The following is a 26,545-nucleotide window of genomic DNA, read 5'->3' on the forward strand; positions in this document are numbered from 1 at the left end:
AGATTATGTTCAGTATTTGTTTAGCGGAGAGAGATAGCCATTCCTATTTTACCACCATACACGTTTTGAGTTATAGTAATGTTTTTATTTCTGAACTCTACCATCTTCCATTGCCCATGAAGAACTAAGCACACCTCTTTTCCAGTCTTGCAGTACATCTTTCACTGCACTTGGTTTGGATTTTGTCATGAATTTGTGTGTTCTCATAAGGCTGACTTTCAGCATAAATGTCTGGCAGGTTAAAGCCAACAATTGCTCTTCCTCTGTTAAACAGTGAATTTAAGAAAAGAAACAGAAGTTGCTTAATTGTTTAAGGAGCACTCGTGCAAATCCTGGTTGTCTAGTTCTTTTTGAGGACAAAACAAAATCCACTTAATACTGTTTGAGAATCCCCCACCAAACAGTTTTTACCTGCTCCTTTCTATTTAACTGACTTGTCACTTAAGTCTTTGAATGAAGAAAGTGTGCTCTGAGCATGTGCATGGCAAAAGGTCTGGTTTCTGAGTGTGTTTTTTTTGGTTGGTTGTTGTGTTTTGTTTTGTTTAATTAAGCATCTGCTTTGGAATTGGACAAGTAAGGCCAAAGACAGTTAAAAGGTTCTCGATCATGCAAGTGGTAAGTTTGTATTTTATATACTGCAGTGCATGTCTCTCAAATTCTAAAAAAACTTGAAAATATTTTGGTAAAAATTTAGGATCAGTTGGCACCTCTAAGTATGTAATAAAGTATTGCAGGTCCTTTTAGCTTATAAAGGCACTAAATGGGTTCGATTAGAGAGTATCCTTTAAAAAACACATTCCCTTCTTGAGAGACAACATATTGTGTAGTGCAAAGCATGTTAAAATGCTTTTAAACATGCACGTAAGCATGTTAGTCTGACTTCTTTCTCCCTGTCCTGAGTGACTGCTTCTTGCTGTCTGCCTTTTGTTTGTGAGCTGTGGTGAACATCCTTTTGCAGGAATTGGTGTGACAAGGACAAGGCACTATACAGAGGAATTCTGTGCATAGTAGTGTACATTTCCCATTTAGAAAACCAAACCAACCAGTAATAATCAGTGATTCATTCTTCTAAAAGAAAGTTTGGTGCATTCTGAAATTGGGGTCTCTTGCAAAAATTTGAGTTCATGCAAGAAGGTGATTAAGTTTTTGTGGTTTTGTTGGGTTTTTTTTTGTTTTTGTTTTGTTTTGTTTTTAGGAATTGATTTTAAATGGAAGGGCTGTTCAGAAATTAACAAGTTCTTGATAGATATGATGGACCAAACTCTGCTTGGCTGTTGTTTCTATCTTTAATTTTTGAAGTTAGTTAAATAGTTGAACTTGTGCTTTCACCTGCTACCTGCCTTCACAGGAAGGGAGAGTCTGTGTTGCTAGGTTAATTCTTAATGAAAGTATTTCAACTTGTTCTGTTTCTACAGGAATCTGCAAACTAAAAGCTTGCTTTTTCATTGGAAGTGTGTTGCTGCTTCGTATTATCGATGAGATGCCAGAGGCCTTGAATGGAAACCAACATCTGTTGTTCATAGCCACTGTAGCAATTTATTTTTTCATATTTTTATTTTGTTCTTTATTTGATCTTGGACACATTCGAAGATGTAAGCCCTTAAGACTACAGGATAAACTAGACAAAAGTAGATATGTTTGCACTAAGAGGCTTAACTCATCCTCAGTGCAAAGGTCGCTTTTATTTTAAAAATAGAAGCTTAAAATGTGGAATCACACAGTTGAATTTGATCTCCCTAGTTGTACTTTTGTAGTGAGATGATCTGTAAGAAGGAAGGTGCTTTGTGAAGTTGGTCTTGTCTGCTATGTGTAACCTTTATTGACTGCCTCTCCCTGTTAGTATCTGAGTTTCACATGTGTGTTTTTTTTAAAAGGTTTCTTTTTTGTTGGTATTTATGGAAGAAGGCCTAGGCGTAACCTTGCTTTGTGGTATAGCTAAATACTTGTGTGATATCTTGAAAATGGCCATTTATTCTTTATATACTCCATGAAAAACTAATATGGTGTTAAATGCTGATTGTCTCGCACTGTAACAGTGGACAAAGGTAATTAAAGTTTCAGACACTTCTGCAATGTTGACCCTTGCATATTTTTCAAAACAGCTTGCCGGAAAGAACTGTGATTTGCAGCAGTGGTGCAAGAATGATGTTCTGAGCTTATTGTGATCAAGAAAAGACAAAAACTTAGTGCGGTCTCCTATAGTGTTTTCGTACTGCAGACAGTTGGAATCAAATGAGAAAAAGTGATTTCTGTTCTGTGTGACTTGTCTTCTGCAGATCAGTGCTTTTGGAAGGGAGAGTAGTGTGAGTCCAGGACCTCTGTGAGAAGATTCTGGATGTCTCCAGTCTTTAGCAATTCTCTTCTTCACCTTCCATATTTTCAATGCCTGTATCTCAGATTTTATTTAATAATGTAGGCTACAGAAAATCAGTGGAAGAGCAGTTGCTGCTGTTCTGAATTTTAAATGCAGATTGTTATTTAAGTAATTCACTCCTGTAGAGTTAGTGTCTTGAAATTTTTTCTTAAACTTTATTCTTATGGTGTACCACTTAATATGTAACTCTTGTGCCTCTACCCCCACCAAAAAAAGTAGAGCAGGTAGTAATTTAGAGGAATCTTTTGCTTTGCATTTTTCTTGCTGATTTTAGAATAGTCAGGAAAATAGTTGCATAGTAATCAATTTCAGCTGTAAGCAGCATGTTCTAGGGTTAAGGCTGTAGTAAGGTGTCAAGGAAAAAGTGCATTCTTGTAATGAGACTGTTATTGTGCAGATCAGAACATGTAGTTGCGCGTAGACTTGTATTGATCTGTATATTCACTCTGCAGAGTATTTGAAAGACAAAGTTTCTTTTGATGTAAGATCTGGCATTTACAAGTATCTCTGAAACTTGGTTACTTATCTGGTAGTAAGTAGTTCCAGAGCCTTGTTTTCTTTTAAGTAGCTTTATTTTTTTTTTTTCCACTTACTATTTTCTAACTAAAGGGCCAGTCTCATGTATTACCTGGTTACTGTGATTGTTTGCTTGGGCTCCTATACAAACTCTCCAGGAAAAGCATCACTAGATGTGTTAAATGTTATTCTAGGCTACAAAATCAACACATCACCTTAATTTTGCTTTTTAGAGATGGACATGATGTTGATTTGGCTGTGATTTCAGAGATGCTTTTAAACTCTTGAAAGTGTAAAATAGTATTTAAAAAAAAAATCACAAATCTTCATAAGATGGTTGTTGTTGAACAACTGTTTTGTTGATCAGGGGGCTGGAGCATCTTCCCTGTGAGGACAGACTGAGAGAGTTGGGGTTGTTCAGCCTGGGGAAGAGAAGGCTCTGGGGAGACCTTATAGTGGCCTTTCCAGTGCTTAAAGGGAGCCTACAGGAAAGGTGGGGAGGGACTCTTCATCAGGGAGGGTAGTGGTAGGATGAGGGGTAACGATTTCAAACTGGAAGAGGAAGATTTATATGAGATGTAAGGAAGAAGCTCTTCACTGTGAGGGTGGTGAGGCAGTGGAACAGGCTGCCCAGAGAAGCTGTGGCTGCCCCCTCCCTGGCAGTGTTCAAGGCCAGGTTGGATGGGGCTTGGAGCATCCTGGTCTAGTGGATGTTGTCTCTGCCCATGGCAGGGGGTTGGCACTGGATGATCTTTAAGGTCCCTTCCAACCCAAACCGTTCTGTGATTCTAATTTGACTGAAAACAAAGATCTACAGTGAGATTAAGCTGGTGTTGCTATGTTCTGCTTATAGTGAGAATAATGCATTAGTATTGGTCTTCATAGCATGTTAGCGGTAGAGCTAGTAGGTTTTTCTTGGGGGGGAGTTAAACTGCTTTGTGGGAAAATGTGCATCTGTTGAGCCAGAACACTTGGTGCCTGTAGCTGCTGCCAGGCATCCTGATGATGTGCTCGCCTGCAGGCTGGGGACGTGATGGGTGCCCCAGGCTGGAACAGGGCCTGGCCTCCTGCTGCCAGGCAGGCAGCCTGCATCCCTGGTGACTCGTGTGGGCATAGTCTCAGGCCAGCCAGGTCCTCAGTGTGACAGTACGCGATGAAGCATGCAGGGTGCTGCAAGGTAGAGTGAGGCAGTGAGTGCTGCCAGTTAATCAAAAGAGCTGCAGCTGAGATAGTTACTTTCAAATTGCATGACTCTAGAGGGAAGCTATGACTTACCCTCTAAAATAAAAAACTCTGACCATAACAATACTGCCAACTCCACTAATGTATTTTTGGCTGTATCAGACTTGAAGGTGAAGTTGACGTTATTTACTAGGCTAGTTAGTTGAGGTTTCTCAATTTGTGTTCCTTCAGTGAGTATATGAATTTAGTTGTGATCTAAAGTCTCTCTTTTTCTTCCCCCCCCCCCCCCCCGGGCCTTGGATAGCATTTCAGATGTGAATTGAGGAAATTTGTTGATTAGATGACTCCTGCTAGATTTGTTTCCTTCTTCAGATTCAAAGTAAACTTGCAATACATGTAGCGCTTTGGTGTGCTGCACTAGTTCTGTGATGTGCTTTTGGAAGGAGGGAGGAATGTGACAGTTTTCAGAATGGGTGTGGATCGTGCTTGTGTCTTCTCAGCTCTGGGCTGTAAAGCTAGAGGATCATCAGTAATTGTCTTCCACTCAGTTCCAAATAACGTGCTGTGAAGAATCCCTTGTGCTGGTAGCACACACTGTAACCACCTAGCTATTGTTAACCACCTAGCTATTGCCTTTATTCCTTGTGACTTTTCCAGCTATGCTGGGAGTAGGAAGGGGCCAGGAGGACAAATCTGCGTGCTGACTGGCATTGAAAGCATGTTTGATAGTCTGGAAGAGCAACAGGCGCTATGGGTAAATGCAAATTTTTGATTGAAACCTCCATGTTTCAACTGTTGCCCTCTCTATGGTGTTTGTTTTTGATACACCTAAAATGGTATTTCTAAAATGACTGCTATGCTGCTGAACAGAAGCACGTAGCTTCTTGTTTTGCTTACTGTACTGCAAATCATATGATTACATCTGTGTTCCCTCTCCATTAAGCTGTTGTGTGAAACATAGCTTGTTCTGGTTCAACTCTGTACTGAAATATCCTAGCTTGTTGAGTGTTTCTGAGAAATACTGCTTTTTTAAGTGGATAATCTTCTTTTATTTAAATAAGAATGCTTTTTGGGACAGGGTGGTAGCAGGATATCTTTGGTATTTATACTTTCTTCATGTGTAGTCCTTTCGTCCTTGTGCAGCAAAAAGTGTGCTGAGCATAAGTGTCAAAACACATGAAATATTATTTACTGTAAAGCTAAATCCAGAGATGGATTGAAGAAAGAGCAGTAGGTAGTAAATAAAAAGGTAGTGGATGCTTTTTTTTTTTTTTAACTTGGCATTGATTATTAGTATCACTTGATTCCAAGCATAGTTTCAGCTTTGAGCATCTCTGACATTTCTAACAGGTGAAGGTACTGCTTCTCTATAAATGCCAACATTAACAGAAGGCTTGTTTTATAACTGGAGCTTAAGAGCCTCTCTACTAGTGTTTTTCATGGATGCTATGCTTAAAGATTAATATGAGTTGTTCTTATATAAACATCTTGAGTTCTTCTTGATCAAAAAGCATTTCTATATCTTGCTTAATGTTGAAGTAATCTTAAAAGGACACTGAACCACATGGTGTAGTTTGACTGAGCTTATTTCCTAATGTGAGTGATTTTTTAAAATTTTTTTTTTTGAGATATCATGGAGAAATACCTTTTTTTTTTTTTTTCCCCCATGTAATTGACTGTCAATAACAGTTACATTGCACTGGGATGCGGTTCTGATCTTGTTCACGTTCACTAATATGCTTCAGAAAACGAGCTGGTCCAGTCTATTTTATAAATGAATTAGTCTTTGATTCATGTACCTACAGGAGAGTTCACATTGGAAATGCGCAATTAAGGGGATCTCCTGTGCACCTCAGTTCACATTGCAGACCTATCTTGTCGTGTAAGAACTGGATTGCTTTTGGATGAAAGAAAACTGGAAGGTGCACCCCAACCACTGAATGACGAGTCCACAGGACTACGTTATAGGACAGCTATTCTGAAGTAAAGCCCCTGAAATGCTCGGGGCTGTTATGTCTGTAGGAATCACTGCCTTGTTTGTGCTGCACTGTGCTGGCCTAAAGGTAGCCAGTGCATGAAACATTCTTCTTGCACTAAAGCTGTCTCCAGTTACGTAGGAAAAAATGCTTTGGGTGAGAGGAGGAAAGACTCTGTGTTTGTTATCAAAGTACATAGTCTGTCCCAGAGCTGGAGAAAAGGGCAGAATTGTGGTGCCTAGAAATGGATGGAGTTGGAGGGCAAGCAAAGTGACAGCTTTCTGGTAAAAATCTGGTGTCGAAATGTCTCAGCTGTGTGGGATTAAAGGAATCTTCTACTCCAGCGTCTTTTTTTCTAAAAATGTATTTTTTCTGAAGATGTATTAAAACAGTTTATGCTTTCCTGGTCCTTTGGAGACATTTTACCTACATTAAACTTCTGTGACTATTTTTATTGGACTGAGACTCGAGCAAGTGTGTTTTTTAAAAAAATTTTTTTTGCAAGTCCACTCTGGATTTAAAGACCACTTGACCACTAGGTTTCAGTTTGAGTGTCCTACAAAACCAGCAGAAATTGTTTGTCAGGAAGAAACAATTTGCTTGCTATTCACAATGCTTTAGCCTTAAAATACTAGCCTGTTGCTCACTAGATCTAACCTGAGGGAGGACCAAGTGATGGATGCTCTTGTAGACTCTTCACTGTACTTGGAACACTCTGTGGGCTTACTGAGGAGGTAGTTTAAACCTGTGAATTTACTATCCATTAAAATACTCCTCAAATGAGGACTGAAAAGGTGGATTTTTATTAGGCTGGTATCATAATAAGGAGCAGCCTATACCTGCTTGAGCAACCAGAGCTTGTTTCTCTTGTGCCTGCAGTAGAGCCATGTCTAAGTTTTACCCTGAAACTCTGTTCCCTGTTCTGCTTTGCAAAACCAGATTTCCGTGTGAAAAGCTAAATTTAGGCTTCCCTGGCTTGCTAACCGAGACGTATTTGTCTTTTCATCCATCCTTGCCCTAGAATCTTACTTTGTTACAGCAAAGGATAGGGGTAGCAGCTGTCTGTTTCAAACCCTAATCTAAGGCAAGGGGAGACTGGAATAAAACCAGTGAAACAAATTATTTACTCTGTGCTGGAGGGCCTAACACAGTGATAGCAATTGCACACAGCTGGCTTCCTCCTCTTCACACAAGCTTTGCAGCAGACCAGTAAGATCTACTGATGTACCTCCACCAGCACTTGCTGGTGGTCCAAATCCAGGACAGTACAGCTTGGATCCAGGCTGGCTCGTTGTGTTCAGTGCTACCTTGATGATAAGCCGATTTCAGGCCTGTGTGCCAGTATCATTCTGTGCTGGAGGTATGCTGATCTCATATCTAGGAGGTGGGTGTTGAGTTGCTATCCTGTGCCAAGAACAGATCTTGTGAGTTTCTTTACTAAGGGCTGTTTGATACTGTGCAGTGACAGGACTAGTGTGCTGCATAACAGTAACTAGAGAGCACAGGTACTGAAATGAGAGAAGAGTCACTCTGCAGTCAAGGTAGAGAGAGAACCCAAGAGCTCTGTTGCCTCAGCTCTGAATTGGCATTCAGAAGTATTTGGAGGGGAGTCAGTGTCTGTGTCACTTAGAGCTATTCCTTCTACCCTATTTGCACAGTGCAAACAGTGGTGAGGGTGAAATTAGTAAGTAATGTAGGTGGTGTGATGTTGACTTTTAAATGTTAAATAAAAGTGTATACAATGTTTATAGCATAGTTAGTACCTTTCTTCTACTCTATGCTATTTCTAACTAGTAAATGTCTGAACATCAAATAAAATCCATGGGGGTAGTGTGGGCATTTGCTGTTTTGTACCAACAAGCAGCATAACCCTGTTGTTCATGGGGAAGGGAGACACGTGGTACCAGCACCTCTCCTCCTCTCCCTCTTGCTAAGTTTTGTCATGGCAAAACTGGAATGACCGAGATGATCTTTGTGTTTGCTACAATTCCTGTTCCAAAGTTGCTGAAGCTGGTGCAGGGAAGCTCTAGGTTACACAGGAGGGTGTTCCCTGCTGCAGAACCCACTGAGCAATGCTGGGGCTGCGTTCAGGAGATTACAAAGAGGTGAAGGTATTTTGGCATTTGAGAAGCAGCTTCTGGCACTATAGCGGGTCCAAAAGAATTCTTCAGTTCCCTAGAAAAGAAACATTTGCTCAATTCTCGCACAGACATGAACAGGTTTGAGTGGTGTCCAGTTACCAGTGAAGAGAAAGGTAACTTATTAACCGTTGTGATGATGTGGAAGGAAAAATGCTCTGCTGGTTTCACTGTCTTTGCACAGAGCTTGGAAATTCCATAGCAGGAGTGGTTTCAGATTTCAACAGCTGGATTTTTTTCTTACCTGATTTTTTCCAAATGGGTGTTGCTAACAACCTGGCATGCCCCAGGCATGTCATTCTGAACTGGTCTTGCTTTTCCGAAGATGGGTGCATTTAATAATAGCTTGAATTAGCGAGAAACTTAAATATTTTAAACAAGTTGTAGTATCTACAACCAATTCTTTCTAGGGAAGCATTAGCAGAACTCTAAAAATCTGTATGTTTAAATAAATATTGAGTATGTACTGTAACACAAACTGTTGTGATTGGCATGCTAGATTGCAAATTGTGTTCTCACTTGGAAGATTACTTTTAGTAATGTTACAATTCTTGAATCAGATCTGAAAGCAATCCAGTGCACAATAAACCGTACAGTTCTGTCTTCTGGCGTTGCCTGTAGAAACACTAAAGATGAAGACCTGCGGCCTCAAAAGGAGCAGCTCCCTGAATTTCATGGAGTTGGTGAAATCAGGAGACTGCTTTGGACCTGGAACTGTTGTGCTCTAATGCCCAGCCTCTGGGTCTGCCCCTGTACGCTGGCCAAACCATGCTAAGAAATAGTTGGAAACAACCATGCTGCCCAAAAATGTTGATTTGTTTAAAAACAAACAAACAAACAACAAACCACCCGAAACAACCCCAACCAAACTACTATAAAAGCAGTAAGTATGGCAGTAAGGTAGTGTAGCTGAGATGACAACATGTGTGTGTTACACATATTCAGAACTTGGTAATGTTTTACTTGTATTTTGGTATTGCTCTCTTGTGTGCGATAAAGGCAATAGCAGCTTCCCGCTGCCCCCTCAAAGCATTTTATAAGATGTTCTTTCCTGTCCCTTGCAACTGAAATCTACTTGTTTCTGCGATGTCTTGAAGGTCTTTTTAAGCTACTGATTCTGAATGAGACTTTTCTGTTGCTGCTCAACTCTGTTCCTTCTGATGTTCAGTTAGTCCTGGTTCTGGTTGGGGTAAATAAAACCTTTTCTTCACTAGGTTTTTCACCTTGACATTTGTGTGAGTTCTAGGTAATCTGGGTCTATCTACTGCTGAAAAAAGCAATTTTGACCGTACCTGCTTCTGGAAGCAGCTGGAATTTTTCTATAGCTGTATGGTAAAATAGAGCAGGGCATAGATTTGTATGAAAACAAAATCACTGGTAAAAAATGTTACTTTTTAAGTATGCTATTTTTTCAGTATGATTTGCTTGCAAAGGCTGAAGCCAGGAGCTGGAAGGTGGTATGGTGTTTCCAAATCTCAGGGTTTTGTAGGATGGTATCCAAAGCTTGCAGTTGTCAACACAGAAGGCTAAATGACAGTGTGGTTTTGCCTGTTCTTGGCATAAGCAAACAGGATGAGATTTTTTGCTTACGGTAATTCCCCCCGGTCCCCCCTCCCCCCCCCCAGCTATCTTTGAAAGTCTTTTGGTATGTATCTACAGGCTAAAGTTACTTGTTAATCTAAATTATCAATGGAGAAGCTAGTAACGTAGTTGCAACACAATGGTTGCTCAGATAGGTATTAATAAATTCTGGGCATAAAGTGACTAAGTAGGAATGTAATACTGAAGATGATGAGACGTTGCTCACAGTGTTAGAATTCATTCATAAACAATTTAAATAATATTTAGTTCTGACTTAATAATTACTGACTTGTAGAGGATACATAGTTTTTGTAGAATATGTTTGTGTTTGGCCCTCTAAGGTTGTGGGGATTTGGTGGTTTTTCTGGGTTGGTGGGGTTTTTTTGGTCATTAGTGTTTCTGCTGGCAAATGGAAGTACTGCTGTGTAAAAGCAGTGCTTTCTTCTGAGCAGCATTAGTGGCAGTATTTTGAATTTAGAAAGGATTATTATTTAATGGCTTTAAAATGTTTTGTTGAACTCGTTATGCACATGCTCTGTACTACATACTTGACTCTTTATTTTGCCATAAGAATGATCCTACCGTATATATGGAGAGAAGAATATAGAGAGTTCTTCAGGTCTTTGGTTTCTGTTGCTAAGGTACATGTTTAATTACATACACTGGCTAGAGTCTTTCTGGAAAAAAACATTTTACCATAGACCTTCTTGTCATTAATTTTGGGTGATTTTGATTCAAAAAGCTTTTTTAAGGGTAAGCTATAGAATGTAGTAGACTAACTAATCAGGCCTTTGTTTAAAACTGGGTATGGAATTAGGAAATCTTGCATTTGCTGCCTGTGTTCACTTACTGAGAAATTCTTCAGTATTACTCTGTTTCTTTAAAAGGTACAGCTCTCCTCAGCTGTGTCTTTAAAGGTCCTGTGAGAGGCTGTAACATGAAAAATAATTTTCTTTGAAGGCAAACCAGTGGTGATCAGCTGCTCCTTCTACCTTCAGCTTACTTGGTTATCTATGGGAAAAATAGCAGCATATTTTGCAGGCAGTTGACTATGCTGCAGCTAGATCGAACACGGTAGGAGCTGGAAGCCAGACGTTTTCAGGAAGGGAAAATAGCAGAATCTCCAAATATCAGTGAAGGTTGCTGTTTATTTTAAAAAGATACTCTTAAATTCAGTAGTGTTCAAATCAAGAGTTATAGACCAGGAATAGTGTTTCCTTTGTTAATGTTTTGTTCCTCCCAAACACAGACCCTCCTCCATGTGCTTTTGCAGCAAAGTAACTCCAACAGCGGTCTGTGCTGGGAAACGTGGCTAGGCACTGGCAGCCCAGAAGGCCAATCGCATCCTGGGCTGTACCAAGACAAGCGTGGCCAGCAGGTCGAGAGAGGTGGTTCTGCCCCTCTACTCTGCTCTGCTGAGACCCCACCTGCAGTGCTGCGTCCAGCTCTGGGGCCCCCAGCACAAGACAGATGTGGACCTGTTGGAGCGGGTCCAGAGGAGGCCACGAAGATGCTCAGGGGGCTGGAGCACCTCCCCTATGAGGACAGGCTGAGAGAGTTGGGGTTGTTCAGCCTGGGGAAGAGAAGGCTCTGGGGAGACCTTATAGCGGCCTGCCAGTGCTTAGAGGGGGCCTACAGGAAAGCTGGAGAGGGACTTTTCACAAGACCATGTAGTGATAGGACAAGAGTTAATGGCTTTAAACTGAAAGAGGGTAGATTTAGATTAGATGTGAGGAAGAAGTTCTTCGCTCTGAGGGTAGTGAGGCCCAGAACAGCTGTGGCTGCCCCCTCCCTGGCAGTGGTCAAGGCCAGGTTGGATGGGGCTTGGACCAACCTGGTCTAGTGGAGGGTGTCCCTGCCCATGGCAGGGGGTTGGAACTGGATGGTCTTTAAGGTCCCTTCCAACCCAAACCATTGTATGAAAACACTTGAACTACAGCCTGGTTATTCCCAAGAAGCTGGACTAGTCTGATAAGTATTTTTACCAGACAAAATGAAGCAGTTTCACCTGCATCTAAGAGTTCATAGAATTTATACAAAAAGCTTTTTATAATTGTTCACTTTAAATTGGTTTAAGACAAACTTCTTTTAGGAAAGCACAGATGATCTTGTTGGGGATTTAGTGTTCTTTTACTCTGAAAAAAAGATAGTTAACTAAGTCACTTTTACTCCAAAGCAATGATTCTGTGTTTTTGCTTTATTCTTGCGCTGGGCTGAGAGCACATGTGAGGAGTTGCCATGGCTCAGCTGGTAAGACACTGTATTTTGTTAAGCTGTGGTTGTGAGGAGATGTTGATGGTGTTTTACTGAGAATTACCTGGCTGATCAAACTGTACTGTTCCTTTGAGCTTCAAGTGCAGTTTGATAAAGCTGGGCCGGTCCTGCTGAAAGTCTGTTCTTTCTTTGCCTCATTGCAGGGTTTTCTCTCTGTCTTCCTTGCACTAAAGCTTGAAGAACTGGTCCAGGGAACTAAACTTGACTAAAAACTGTTTTTGTTGAATCTCCTTATGATTTCTAATTCTAAAAAGAAGCCTTCCTAACTTAGGCCTGAGAACTCAGCAGGGACATTGGTCATCTCGTGTCCTTCCTTTCCATTCCGTTCTTATATTAATTCATGGCTCTAAACTTGTCAATCCTATGACCATCTACACAGCCCACGCTGTGTACTAGAGGTTGGCAGTGAGATACAAAGCTGTTTAAAAAGTACAGGAAAATCCTTGCACAGCATGGCATAGTCAGCAGGTGATTGCTGCTCAGCCCAGTGCACCAGGGAGGAGAGAACCTACTCAGATGTCCCAGCAAAAGTCAGGCTGCCTGAAATTATTCTCTCCATGTCTGTGTAACTAGGATTCCTTGTGGAGCATGCGAACATCTCTGGTGTTGGATGGTAGTGAGCCTGGGTGAATAACTGCTTCCTTAAATGGTTTGGAGAGTAAGGTGTGATAGCAAGGCTAATAATTGTGTGGGTATCTGGGACTTTCAAGCTTTGCTTGTTTTAGTTGAGACATTAAATCCTGCACCAATTCCCTGTGAGCTAGTGTTTTCTAAAAGAGCTTCTGAACTCTGAAGTGTACCACTTCTTAAGAGAAGGATGTGCAAATCACAACTGATGCTGATGTGTATTAGCCCTGCTTACCATAGGATCCAGACTGCTTGGTAGGACTGATTCATTCTCGTCACTTTCCACTGTTCCTTTGAATGTTCTGCAGGCTTTATCAGCCATAACAACTTCTTTCATGACCTCCAAAATTTCAAGCTGTGATACTGAGACATTCTAAACAATGATTTGGCTCTGTGTTGCATGGGGCGTTTTATGCTGGAAAGTAAGGATAGAAAGAAGAGTGTAGTTAGAGGGCTGGCAGTCAAAATACCAAGGAAGGAGAAAGGCAGGGGGTTTGCAATGCAGAAGTGACAGAGGGTGCTTGATAGCACGTTGAAGAGCATGAAATGAGCCTGGGGTGTGTGTGTGAAGTACAAGATAAATTGAAAAGTTGAGTGAGAGTCATGTAATATATTAAAAATAGCTGATTATGATTTATTTAAAATACACTTGCATACTTTCTACTTGGGGAAGTTGTGGGAAAGGGGGAGGATGTGACTAGGGAGCAAAGATGGCAGTCACAGTTACTACTAGTTCTTTATCTTTTTAACTGTCACTTAGATTTTTAACTCCTGCATTAGTACCCATTGCGTATGCATCCTTTCTTTCCTTCCAGCCTCGATTTATGGGCGAAAGGGGGATGGGTATATGACAGAAGAAGCAGCAACGTTATGCTGCTTGTGTCTTTGTTTTATCATTGCTATTACTTTGGCAGCTGCATTTCTGATTTCCAAATTTGACAGTTTCTTTTAACAAAGTGTTCGCATGCAAAATCCAAATACTTCTATTAATTGCCTCACCTCTACAGCAGTTTTCAGAGCTGGGTATTTGCAGATTTATTCAAATGCTTGAATAGTGAGTGTGTTTTGTGAGTCTCCCATTGTAGCCTTAACTGTATGTTTCGTATCAAGTTGTGCATACATGGATTAGGTGTGCGTAGCATGTAAATGATGCAGCGTATCCATTGATCAGGAATATAATCTAGTTTTTGGTGGGAAGGAAGATAGACGACAACTTGCAATTGATTGTAGTTTGTTGCTAAAATAACTAATAAGCTTTTTTGTGTTATGTAATAGGCAGGATGGAAGGAAAACCACGCAACATTTATGAATGAACTGAAAAACCTTCAGGCTTCAGGACTAACAACCCTTGGTCAGGCACTCAGGTCATCGTTTGACTTGTTAAATCTCAATAGATTAGTGTCTGGAATAGACAACTATGGACAGGTAACAAATCTGTTTATAGTCTTACATCTTTTTTATTTTTCTGGGTTTTCTTGTAATTATAGTGTGGGAGGGATTTTGGTGGTTTGAGTTTGTTTTTGCATTTTACTTTTTTTTTTAAATTTTGGGTAGATGTGTGTTAAAACTTGAACTTGGTCTTTTTTCTTTCTTGTTATGTCGATTGAACATACTCTGGAATATACTAGCTCTTTTTTCCTGAAACTGAAGTACAAAGAATGCTGCAGTAGAGATGTGTCCACATCATACTATAGATGTAGATACACACCTGCTGTATGGGTGTATGTACACTGGATGGCAGTGAATCTGCTTTGCACTTTTATGGTATCTGTAGTTAATGTCCTGACTTCCCCTCTCATGGTCGAATAGTCCAGTTAAAAGTACTCTGGTTTTTGCCCTGCTGTCATAATGAAATTCCGAGCTCTCTCAGTGTTATTACCATTTATATACTGTTTTTGTGGCTTAGAAGGGTTTTGTACTAATACTGGAGAAAAAAGACTAGTCATTCTAAAAATCTTCGGGGGTGGGGTGGGTGTGTGTCTGAGTGCATGGAGTAGCACATCTTGTGTAGTTCTTTATGGCTCCACACTTACTGAAAGAAAATTACAGGATTATTTTGAAAGATTGCTATCTCACTGTTTATTTTATAACGACAAAAATGTAGGCCTGTAACTGAGCGTTAAGGTTACTGTTAGCATGCCTGTGCTTTTGTCTGTAGGGAAGGAATCCATTCTTTTTGGAGCCATCTATTTTGATTACCATCACAGACGGAAACAAGCTGACAAATACCGCTGGAGTTCAAGAGGAGGTAAAACTTGTATTAAATTATTTCAGGCTATGCTGAGATTAATATTAATTGTGATTTTTTTCTGCCAATAGTACTTCTGCTTCATCTACCTGTTTTATCATAGAGTACAGAAGCTAGCTATGCTGTTATTGCCCAGCCCCTAAATTCCTGTGGGTTTCCAGACTGTAACTTCAGATAAATTAGTGGATAGGAGAGAAAGGGGGTTCTTTACAGACTAATGAATAAATTTGAGTATCGGTTTGTCAATTACTTGAAAATAGTCTTCAATCTTTCTTTACCAGCTCCATCTTCCTTTGAATTCTCCTTTGCCTGGAAGTGAACTAACCAAAGAACCATTTCGTTGGGATCAAAGGCTGTTTGCTCTAGTGCTCCGTTTGCCAGGAGCTGCATCTGCTGAACCAGAGCAGCTTGGGAGTGTGCCTACCGATGAATCTGCTATCACGCAGATGTGTGAAGTTACAGGAGGTAACTGGATGTTCCTTTGCTTTGGTTCATATTTGGTATTGGCCTTAAAGTATTGCTTTTCCGTTGATTCATCTTCACCTTTTGTTGTTTTCTCCATCTGAATTACTTGGTGTCCCTGTGAATCTGTGTGGTGTTTTTGAGCTTGGTTTCCAGTAGCACAGGAGAACTTTAAATAAAAACATATTCCTATTTCAGGTCTTTTAGATGTGAGAGAATTTTCTTAATGCACCAGTAGGAGGGACTGGAAAATTTCTTAGATTGTCCTTCTAGAGGCTGGCTTTGCTCAGTTATGAGATTTGTTATTTAAATGTTGAATTGAGTGGGACAGGTATTATTGAGATGTTAATTCTGCTGCAGGGCTAATAAGCTAAATTTAATCTTAAAATAATTAATTCTGGAGCCTGTTCCTTGAGATGTTCTTAAGAGTTTTTTTGAATTGGTGCTTGGAAAAATGTTGCGTGAGAGGGGGAAGTTTGGGAGTATATAGGAGTTGGTAAGGTTTGGGTAGACAAAAGCAGATAGATTACATAGACTTGGTGAAATCAGACGTTCTTAAGGGCATTTATAAACTTGGCCTTCAACCAGCCTGATTTAGCCTTAATGGCTTCTTACTAATGAGTAAAAGCTCAGCAGACTGGTGGCTTTTTGTTTGGGGTTTGTTTTTTCTCCTTGGTTGTATTGCATTTGAAAAGTATTTTGTCTTTTACGTTAACTTACACAAAGTTTGTTGCTGTTATTTTGGATAAAACCAAAAACCTTGGCAGTGTGACTTGTGTAATAAACATTCCTTAATTAAGATTACTCAAAAGTTGCTTTCGTATTTTCCCTTTGTAATTTATCTCTTGCATAGGTCGTTCTTACTGCGTTCGGACACAGAGAATGTTAAATCAGTGTTTAGAATCTCTAGTTCAAAAAGTCCAAAGTGGAGTTGTTATTAACTTTGAAAAGTCAGGACCAGATCCAGCTCCTATTGGAGAAGGTATAGTAACTGTGTTTTTTCTCCTTAACGTTCAGATGAAATGTTTTGTATGCATGCAAATGCTATTAAGTGTTTCCAGTGTCCTTCCTGCCAGCTTTTTACTGTGGCGTAGAGGATGCACCAGATGCCTAATACATTCTAAAAAAAAGTGATTAAGCTATAAAGCTTATATGCTCCAGTGATAGAGCTGTGGTATCTCTCTAAATACCCGAAATCGTAATGGATGTGCTTTTCATAGGTGTTGAGTAGTTGTATGTTTGTTTATGTTTAGTCTTTGTTATATTTTTTTAAAAGAGTTAGTTTGATCCTTGATAAGTTAAATGATGCCACATTTGCACATATTTGTATGGATGATCTATCTGCTTGCTAGCTCTCCTGTCACTCTTTTCTCACCTTCTTTTTGGGGGCTGTGGAAAGTGAATGTTTGCCTGAAGTAGTAAAGTTTGAATTACAGTGTTGTCAAAACCTGGTGTAAAAATAATCAAATATATGAATGGTGTATTTAAACACTTGAACATCTCTAAATTAATCTCAATGCTTAGTTTTCCGGACATTTTCATTCTGCTAATTGATCACAACGTAGTAAGTTTCAGTTGAATGTTCATAGCTGCAAGTGAAAAACTGTGAAGAACAAGGAATTAATTTTGCTAGCTGCAAGTAAAGTGCGTAACAGGGAAGAGGAAAATGCACTCTTAACGTGGAGCAGTTTTTCAGGTTTGCAGAAATTCATGGCTGAAAGGAAGGGGAGAGAGCTGACCAGTTCATATTTAGGAAATAAGAATGTTCCTGGAATGTCAGAAACTTAATGGCTTTTAGGATCCCCGTAGGATCTTAGCATAGCCAGCTTTATTCCTGCTTTCATTTTTTAATCACCTTTTTTCTTGCTGTATGTATTTTTTTTTTTCCTTTTGCTTACTTAAATATCATTTTATTGGAAGGCTTTCCTATAATGCTATGCAGGACAGCATCTCAGCAAATTCCTGTGTCTCTTTTGGCCCAAATGTTCTATGTGGCAAAACAGCTGGTGAAATGTGGGTGGGTTTTTATATTTTGTTTTGTTTTAAATTTTTGTTGACGCTTAAATGGTGATGCACTGTGGATATGAACGTACAAAAAAATGCTGAGACTTTCCATCTTTACGTGAATTGAGGAAGTCCTAAACTAGAGAGATATATGATGGGATTTACCAAAGCTATAAAAATCAGTGTATATAATGCAAAGAAACAAAACTGATAGGTATCTGAAAGGTGTTTTGCACAGTATTATTGTCCAGCTGTCTAATGCAGGGAAAATTAGTAGAGTAAAATGTTTTTAAAATGAAGAAGATTCTTTAAATGGGTGAACTCTGCTGTGCCGTTCGTTTTGAAGACAGTCTTTGAAAACTAATGCTGAGATTCTGTACTGCTACACTTTGTCCTCAGTGTGAAGGGGAGTGTGTGCTTGTACACTGCAGTGGCCTGGTGGAGAACACTGGTCTTTCGAGTAGACAAGTGGGGTTTTAAGTGATTTGTGAATTCTTACTAATTAAAAATGTGACAAAAGCTGCTTCTGCAATATTAATCTGACTTTTCCACAAAACTTTTCTCCAGTTTTAGTTCCCACTAGTGGCAGCAGCAGTCAGTGAGCTTTGCATCCTATGTAGAAAGACTGTAAATGCAATCCGTCTTTACAGGTGCAGCAGAACTAGAAACAATAGGCTTGCTGTTGCCTGTCACATCTATGTCAAAATACTAAGCTTAAGCAAATAGAATTTTCCATACTATGTGAGTAGGCCTCGCTGCACTGTTTACCTAATGGCTGTGCCACAGGAGCAGAAGGGTAGATTGTGGGCAAATGTTCTCATTGTTTCTCAGATGGTGCTGTTTTACATTTTGATACATATAGGTTTTTTTCAACCACTGGTGTAAAGATTTGTATGTCTTTGAAACAATTGTAATGAAACACCTTATTCGTTGCTAATACAGAAATTTTGCTGGCAGACAAATGCATGCATGTAGCTTTTTATTTTCTTTTTTTGTTGTTATTTTGCTTTGTTTAAATTTTAGATGGACTTGTTGATTCATCCAGGCCCATCAATTCATTTGCTTCTCAACCGTGGCATAGTTGTCATAAACTCATTTATGTACGGCCTAACCCTAAAACGGGTGTTCCTGTTGGGCATTGGCCAATCCCAGAATCTTTTTGGCCTGATCAGAATTCACCAACACTGGTAAGTAAAATAAAAACTGAAAAAAGGATTCTACACCTAATTAAACAGACTGAAAATGAGTACTACGGTGATTTTTTACTTTCTCTGTTTACTAATATGATCTGATTTTAAGATATTAAAAGGATAGTTAAAACTAGTTTTAACATAGAATGGTGGAATCTAATGTCGATACTGTATGCCATGATGTTTTTTTGCATCTAGAAGGCTTATTTCCATGTATATGGTTAGTTAATTTGGTAAATGTTTTTTTAAAGACTATAAAATTTAGCTATAAATTACTTTACATGCCAGAAATCAAAGTGAGCCTATTAAATTTTAGTCAAAGCTTTATAAAATGCATTTATGTTGAAAAAGGAGCATTTGTTTTTGACAGATCAACCATGTTTTCTCTGCTTAGTATTCTTCATGTATGGACTCTTCTTTTATTAGCAGGAAGAATTAAAACTGAGACAGAAGAGTTGCCCCTTCAGAAAATGAGGGAAAACCAGCATGCATTTTTCCTTTTCTTACCGAAATCATTATACATTTGGCATGTCTTACTAGCCTTTCTAAGGATCTCTCTTTTGTTAGGCGTGTTCTCTTTCTGTACTTTGCAAGTGCTTAAGGTACTGTTTCCCCCCCTGATTCAAGAGGAAAAAAAATCAGACTTGGCAGGGACTATCTTGAGAGACCCTTTGTGAAGTGAGCACAGTTTCACATCTGTAATTCTGTGAACATCAAGCTGGGAAGCAGACTTGATTTTTTTTTTTTTTTCTTGAAAACTGTCTGTGAATACTATAGGTTGATTGGTGTGGAGGCTTTTAAATATCGGGATAAATAAGTTGAATATTAACCATGTTTTTCTCTTGATGGGAAGAATGTATGTATCTATGTGTGTGGCTTTTTTTTTTTAAAGTTAAGAATTACATAGTTAATCTATATTCTATTGTGGGAGCTTGTATATCTTCTTTGCTTTTAAAGGAAGTTATAGAAACTGAGAGTTTAAGACTATAGGGTGGTAAAATACATGCATATGAATCTTTTTAAGAGAATTGATTTGTTTACCATAAAGACCAGATAACTGATACGTTTTTTTCCCCTTCCTTTTAGCCTCCACGCACAGCTCACCCTGTTGTGAGGTTCTCCTGTGTTGATTGTGAGCCAATGGTAATAGACAAGCTTCCTTTTGACAAGTACGAGCTTGAGCCTTCACCCTTAACACAGTACATCTTGGAACGAAAGTCTCCCCATACCTGCTGGCAGGTATTTGACCTTTATTTGATTCTAGAAATGTGCTGGGCATCCTAAGGTACTTCGGTCTTTGTAGGCCTGGAGAATTGAGGTCTGGTCGCAAACTCTGCGGTTGATGAGAAGAAACGTGTCAAGGTTTCAGTTACCTCCTTTCTAATAGAATTATCAGGAGTCAGAATGAGTGTTCCCTCTACAGGCTTTGTAATCTCGTTTAATTCTGTTTCTAGGTTCATCTCATTTTGCTAGGAAATGTGTCCTACAAGTTCCATTTTTGGCTAAACTGAGATTCTCTGTAGGCTTCCATCTGCTTACAGGGAAAACCTAGCACTAGTTTCCATCATGTTACCTGATCAACAGCTGCAAATAATTTCCACTAGATGGTTGAAACTGCTAATGGGAATTGAATGGAATTGATCTTATTGACCAGATTAGCCTTGAAGAAAGAGGTCAAAGTTCTGTTGCTGAAATCCTTTGTCACACACACCTTATGTGATTTTTGGTTAAGTGACTTGTTTCTGCATCCTCTATAAAATAAGGCATGTAATTCCCTTCTCAATGGTGTTCTTGCAAAGAATAGCTTAATGTGTACACCAGGAGTTTGCTTAGTATGATACTTTAGCTGGAAAGGTTTGGAGGTGTCTTTCATGTTTCTGTTTCCGTAATAAATACTACAACTTAACTGAACATACAACACTCATATTCAGAAACAAAATTGAAATTACTTCAAAAATGTTCTTACAGGTACATTATGTGTCTAAGTTATTAAAATCACTATGCTGTTTTTCAAAAACTGCTTTTCTACTACTCCCAGCTACATATCAGAACCTTACAAATCAGAGAAATAGGCTCATTGTCATAAAAACCATGTAATGAACCCTCGTCCTTATACTCTGAAAAAAAATAGAGGAAAAAAACCTTCCTTTTTACTACAAGGTTTTACTTTTTTTTTTTTTTTTTAGGAAGACTATTCTTGGTTAGATGTGGGTTATTTTGACTGTCCTGATAAGAATATGTATCGTCTTTGTCCTGTTGAAAGAATGTTGGCTCTTGGCATAATGAAAAGACAGTTCTTGAATATTTGTTTGTTTTGCTTAATTTCTATGCTTAAAAAGTTTTAGTTTTCTTTTATCAGTGTTGTAAATTTTAGTCATGCTGTTTTATGGGTCAGAAAACTTAATTTCAAATAGATTGTTTTTTAACATGCCTTCAGCAGATGTCCCCTAACTTATTTAAAATAATTTCAAGAACTTTTCAGAGCATCACTTTAATGCACTAAAGGTTATACTGTGAAGAGCATTTCCACACTGACTAGGGGTACACTAAATGTTGCATGTCTCAGTTTTGTAACTGGGGAACATAAATGCAATGCTCATCCTGATGGGTGCAGCCTCAAACTTGGCTGTTCTTGGTAATTTGCTGTCTTAGTGCAGTTGGATTCAGATTGTTTTTAATTTTTAAATGTCTCATGCTTGATACTCCTCATATTCTTTTAACACAGTGACATGTCTTATTCTTTATCAGGTATTTGTGAGTAGCAGTGGAAAATACAGCGAACTTGGCCATCCGTTTGGGTATTTAAAAGCAAGCACTACTTTAACCTGTGTAAACCTCTTTGTGATGCCTTACAACTATCCCGTTTTACTTCCGTTGTTAGGTAGGTAATAAATTTACATTGTACTGCCAATGCAGCTACTTCAGAATAAAAGAAAAACAATAATGGTTGGTGTTCTGCCTTAGTTTGAGACATTATAAAGTAATGGAGATCAGAGAGTAGAGAATGTTGCAAACTCTTTTAACATAATTTGGGAGGAGAGGATTTTCATACCCCCTCTCCCTTTTTTTCTCTCCAGCAGAGGAGGAGAGCTACCTGCTGCCAGTGCATGTTTGATGCTGTTCACCTCCTAGACACGTAGCCTCTTCCTTAACCTGGAGTAAGCTTCAACCTCCATTCTTTTCCCTCATTTAGGGTGTGGTGTATCCAGGTTTTGCAGTTGCTCTTGAAGCAGCTAATTTTTTACTGGAAGATCAGATGCAGTATTTGTCATGGGTGTTGGGAAGAGGGAATTCCCTAACGCAGTTTAGAGCAGTAAGAAGTAATCAAGCTGTGAAACAGTCCGTGTTTCTTCCCCGCCCAAAGGACCAATGTTTTTTTCACTCCCACATGAAATCACTTTCTACAGGAAAGATGGTAGGAAAAGGTGCTGTGTGAATAACTGCCATAATAATTGTGGCTGTTAGGGTTCTAGGATAAAGGTAATGGCAGAGAGAAGAGTTTCTTGGGTGCTACTAACCCTTTTAGTTGCAGATGCTGTTAGGCTTTTTTGTCTGTTTTTTGTGGGTGTGATTAGTGATACAGAATAACAGTGGAGATCAAGAGAATTAACATTGACTCTGACTGCCTCGCACAGGATTTTTCCATTCATTGCTAGAAAAAAAGCCACAACACTGTTGAGGAATTCTTTTTCATAATTCTGGTCGTAACCAAGAAAAAGAAACTTGTGCTTGCTGATAATTCGAATGTGTCTTACATAGTCATCCATGTAGCCTAATGATTGTCTCAAAGTGTGCAAGTAGGATACTTGTGGACTAAATTAGAGTTTCTGTGATTTTGTGGTTACTGAATTACTGCAGCAGATCCACTAGCTGGAAAGCCATCACTGGTACTACATTAATTTCCCTATTCATTTTGATGTTGACATTTGCAGTTCTGCTGCGTCCTCCTTGGCAGCCCTTGTCTTCCCCCTGCCTTTTTTGCAGGGGCGTAAAGCTCGTCCTACTGTTTGGAGAAAGACCTTTTTCAGTACGTGTTGTGCTATTCTGCAGTTCACTCACCTGGTTTCGCACATCTTAAATTTCTGAAGGCTGTTTAAAGGAAAATGCAGAGCTTCCATGTTGCCTGAGTTATAAAGTGGGTGTTTTCTCTAGAACGCAAATACTGTGCATTCCGTATTGTCGACACAAACACACACACAGTGTTACCTTCAGAGCTCATTCCAGGACTTTGGTCTCTAAGGCATGGTGGAATTAAGTTCTGTGGAATATACCTAAAACACAAAAGCAGATCAGGCCCCTTTTTTACTTAGCAGTACAGAAAATTACTAAGATAATAAGCAGCGTACCTGTTAAATTATTTGTAGATGTTTTTAAAAATACTGACTTGGTTTGTCTCTGTCGGTAGATAGGTGTTGCTTCTGGTTTTAAACAATCCCTTTGTGTCTGTCTTAATTCATACCAATAGTGGATACTGATGGTTCAGCAGAGGACTGATTTGAGTCTGTAAAACCAATCTTTCATTCCTCTCACTTGGATTAAAAAGAATGTGAGAACTTCCAAGCCCAGAAGTCTTCCCTGTTCAGCCACTTCCACTCGTATTGCTACATCAGTGTGATTCTAGTGGCTATTGCCCTACCGGTAGAATATTGGAGGACTGGGACTTGCCTTGGGATAATACTGTGGGTAATCCCTGTCTGTTCTTTCTAGTGACTTGTTCAGACAAAGACAAAGCCACTTTACAACTATGTTATTGGTACTGTCTTACCAAGTGGCTTACGTGTGTTTAACCCTACAAATGGGTGGCAAGATGCTTCAGAATTTTTTTTTCCTGCATTTTTGTTTTCCTTCTGCGTTCTTGAGCAGGGGAAGTTTTAATTATGTTCTTGGAAAATAATGTAAGAAAGAGATGGCCCAAAAAGACAGGTAAGATGGGTGTGCATGAGGAAGCTTGCAGATGACACTTGAGCAAACTGGAACAAGTTTCAGTGGTCTGTGACTAAAGGAGGTAAATTGTACCACATCCCATAGATTTGGTAATTTTTTTTTTTTTAATCTCTGTTTCTGCAAGAGTGGATTTGGAAATGCTGTAGTTGCTCCTAGCTTGTAACTTAATGGGTCGTCTTTTAGAATCTGGAGCTTTCTAAGGAAAGGAGACGATTAATGAGACATTGTAAAACAGTGAAGCTGCACGGTCCATGTGTTAACCTGACCATGCACTGTGGTAAATTGGTTGTCTGACAGAAATTCTGGTCTCTAGTTCTTTTACAGAGCTATGACAGACTATGTGGGATGTGCTGTTGCAGCTGAGCAGCTCCTTTTTGTTCTCCTAGGAAAGGCTAGAGAGGCATCATGACTAGCTTGGGGTGGTGGTTTGCTGTGAGAACAGAGAAGGTGGGGTGCAGTTCTCATCTTTTTTATTCACTGTGAGGCAGACACAGAATTTTTCACAGATGTTGACATACTCTGATGCTGAGTATGTTTGGCCCACAGATTATAGAAACTTCCTCTTGAAGGATTGTTGCCTTTAACTGATACTAGCAAAGCTATTGTACTTCAGATATTGTTCTGTTTAAAAACGATTGTACAGCCGAGTTCATAAAGCAGAAGTCAAACAAGGGGTTAGAGAGCACTTAGCAAGGTGAAATATACTTCTAAATGCTCCTGCCTTGCCTAAGATGTTTCCTTAGCTGATCTTAGCTGCGTTAGCGGGAGGGCAGGCACTGCTGGGCAATAGGAGCGATTATTCATTGGGAGCGTCAGCAGAAACAGCCATGATGAAAATACCATGAGAAGGTAGTTAATATCCTTTCTCTGTGGGTCTACATATGCAGAAGGATGAGCATTTAGAAAATGTCTGCCCATGAGGGACTTGCAACATGGACAGTTTCCTTTGCTTTTACAGGCCTCTTGAGAGAGCCTGCACGTAATGATTTTATATTTTGGAAACAGAGGACTGTCTTTCTCACAAATGTGGATGTAGCATGCTGGGGCACTGGGAGGGAGACACAAACTTTTTCTATCTATGGAAAAAGAGTGCCAGAATACCCTTTTTTGATGGTAGATACTATTATACATTGTAGTGCCTTATTTTTGGCTAGATGATTTGCAGGGAAGGATACTGCTTTCTGTGAACGTAGAATAATGAATCTCTACTGCTTAAAACAAAAGAGTATATCTATTAGTGCAGAGGTGTTAGGAAGCTTAGAGAATTATAGGAGTCAACAGGGAATGGTGGTGTACTTGCTCAGGTGGGATTTAATGTGAGTAGTGATGTAAAAAAAAAAAGTTTTTACTTTGGGTTACATGGTGCAAGCCATCACTCACAACTAGACTTGTCACATGAACTGTTCTTGTAGTTAGACTCCAGCTGAACTACAAAAATCACCTGCTGACCAGTCTCTTTCTCATGGTTTGTTTCTTTTTTTTTTTAAAATGTTCACTGAGCTTGAAAGTGCATCAAGCCCTCTTGTCGTACTGGGTATTAAAGATGTGTATTGGTATCCTGTTTGTCACCATTTGGTTGTTTTGTACATTAATCTGAGGTGGATAAAGACTTTGCAACACAGTTTTAAATTAACTGGTCTGTCTGTAGTTTTACCTGATCTCTTGAATCGTTGCAGCTTGTGGCTCTTTCCTAGTGATTTTTCAATACCATGTTCCCAATTATCCAGAGCTTTTAGCTCCCTCTGAATTTAGAAGTAAAAAGAATTCTGCATTAAGTGGACTATACAGAGAGTAGTAACTGGAAATGAATCAGCTGAATTATAACTACCTTATGAAAGGATTTTTTTCAATACTTTGGGATTTTATCTACAAAAGTTTGGGATTTAAATCTGTGTAAGACATAGCTGACTGGATTATTGTTTGTCTGCTTATTGATATAAATTCTTGTGTGCAGCCCAGGGCACAAAAAGTACATTTCAAGTGCCTGTGTTGCAATCTGCTGACAGTGTATGTCTCAAATTCTTGTGATAAGAGGCAGGTAAGATGGTGATGGTGATGTTCTCTTTGAAACTTGTGGCTGTGTTTACCACCATGGGTCTTTCTTTTAGAGGGTAGGATTTCCTGCAGTCAGTTTGTGCTGTGAGGAGGCTCTCCTTTGAAATAGAATTATCTTTGCTGAAGCTCTACTTAGATTTGAGAACTTCTTACTTGGATAGCAAAGGTCAGGGAGGTGCTTTTGCATTTGACACCTCAGACTACAGCTGTGCTGTGGATTAAGAACCATGGCTAGCTGAGCCCATGTGCATTATGAATGTCTGTGCCATTTAAGAGTGGCTGTGGTGTCGAACTGCAGGGCTTATATACTGGTACAAGCTTCACAGTGCAGGAAGTCAGGCAATAATAAAGCGCTGATAAGGGGTTTAAGGTTCAAGCTGTACTCAAAACAAATTTGTAGACTTTAAAATATTAGGACATACTATAATATGTAATTTTAAAAAAAAATTCTGAGTTTTGGGAGAGGGTATAGTTTAACTTCCGTTTTGCTGCAAAAAGCTAATAGGTCTAAGATAAGAATGAATATTATTTTTTATTTGCCATATGTCATATCATCACAGGTTCTTTTGGATAATAGTGTGGTATATTGGGATTTTAAATGGAGTTCTAACTTGTCCTTTCAAACTTCACCCTGCTTCCTTCAGGCCAGGAAAGAGAATGAGTAGCATCTGTGGTGTGGTTTTTTAGATGTGATACAGAATTCATTTAGATTGGAAAATACCTGTAATTAAGTGTGGTTTGACTAGAAGAGCTTGGAAAATTGTATCTTAACATCTGTTCAGTTTGTGCAGGATATTATGCAAGTCAGATTTTCTTCTCCAAATAGATCTTCCCGAAAGCTCAATCTGGAGAAAACTATTTCCTTGCTGCATCTGTCTTTTGCACACCCTCTTCTGTGCATCTCTGTCTCCTGCAGCTCTCCCCAGCTAATTTATGGACATCCTTTTCTCCAGTTCTGCATGTCCTTCCATTAG

The 26,545-nt window shown here is 39.3% G+C and overlaps 1 protein-coding gene across 1 annotated transcript in view; it reads left to right on the plus strand.

The window, feature by feature from the left end:
- LOC104347922 (integrator complex subunit 6-like) overlaps nucleotides 1-26,545 on the plus strand; it is a 43,205-nt gene that overhangs the window by 6,654 nt on the left and 10,006 nt on the right. The window contains exons 4-10 of the mRNA XM_086469771.1: nucleotides 13,944-14,093; nucleotides 14,827-14,916; nucleotides 15,198-15,381; nucleotides 16,232-16,360; nucleotides 18,406-18,569; nucleotides 19,659-19,811; nucleotides 21,321-21,453. Coding sequence (XP_086325897.1) covers nucleotides 13,944-14,093; nucleotides 14,827-14,916; nucleotides 15,198-15,381; nucleotides 16,232-16,360; nucleotides 18,406-18,569; nucleotides 19,659-19,811; nucleotides 21,321-21,453 — 1,003 coding nt within the window. The remainder of the gene's footprint in view (nucleotides 1-13,943; nucleotides 14,094-14,826; nucleotides 14,917-15,197; nucleotides 15,382-16,231; nucleotides 16,361-18,405; nucleotides 18,570-19,658; nucleotides 19,812-21,320; nucleotides 21,454-26,545) is intronic.

This window comes from Leptosomus discolor, chromosome 9, assembly GCF_034619465.1.
Source record: "Leptosomus discolor isolate bLepDis1 chromosome 9, bLepDis1.hap2, whole genome shotgun sequence".
Lineage (NCBI taxonomy): Eukaryota > Metazoa > Chordata > Aves > Leptosomiformes > Leptosomidae > Leptosomus > Leptosomus discolor.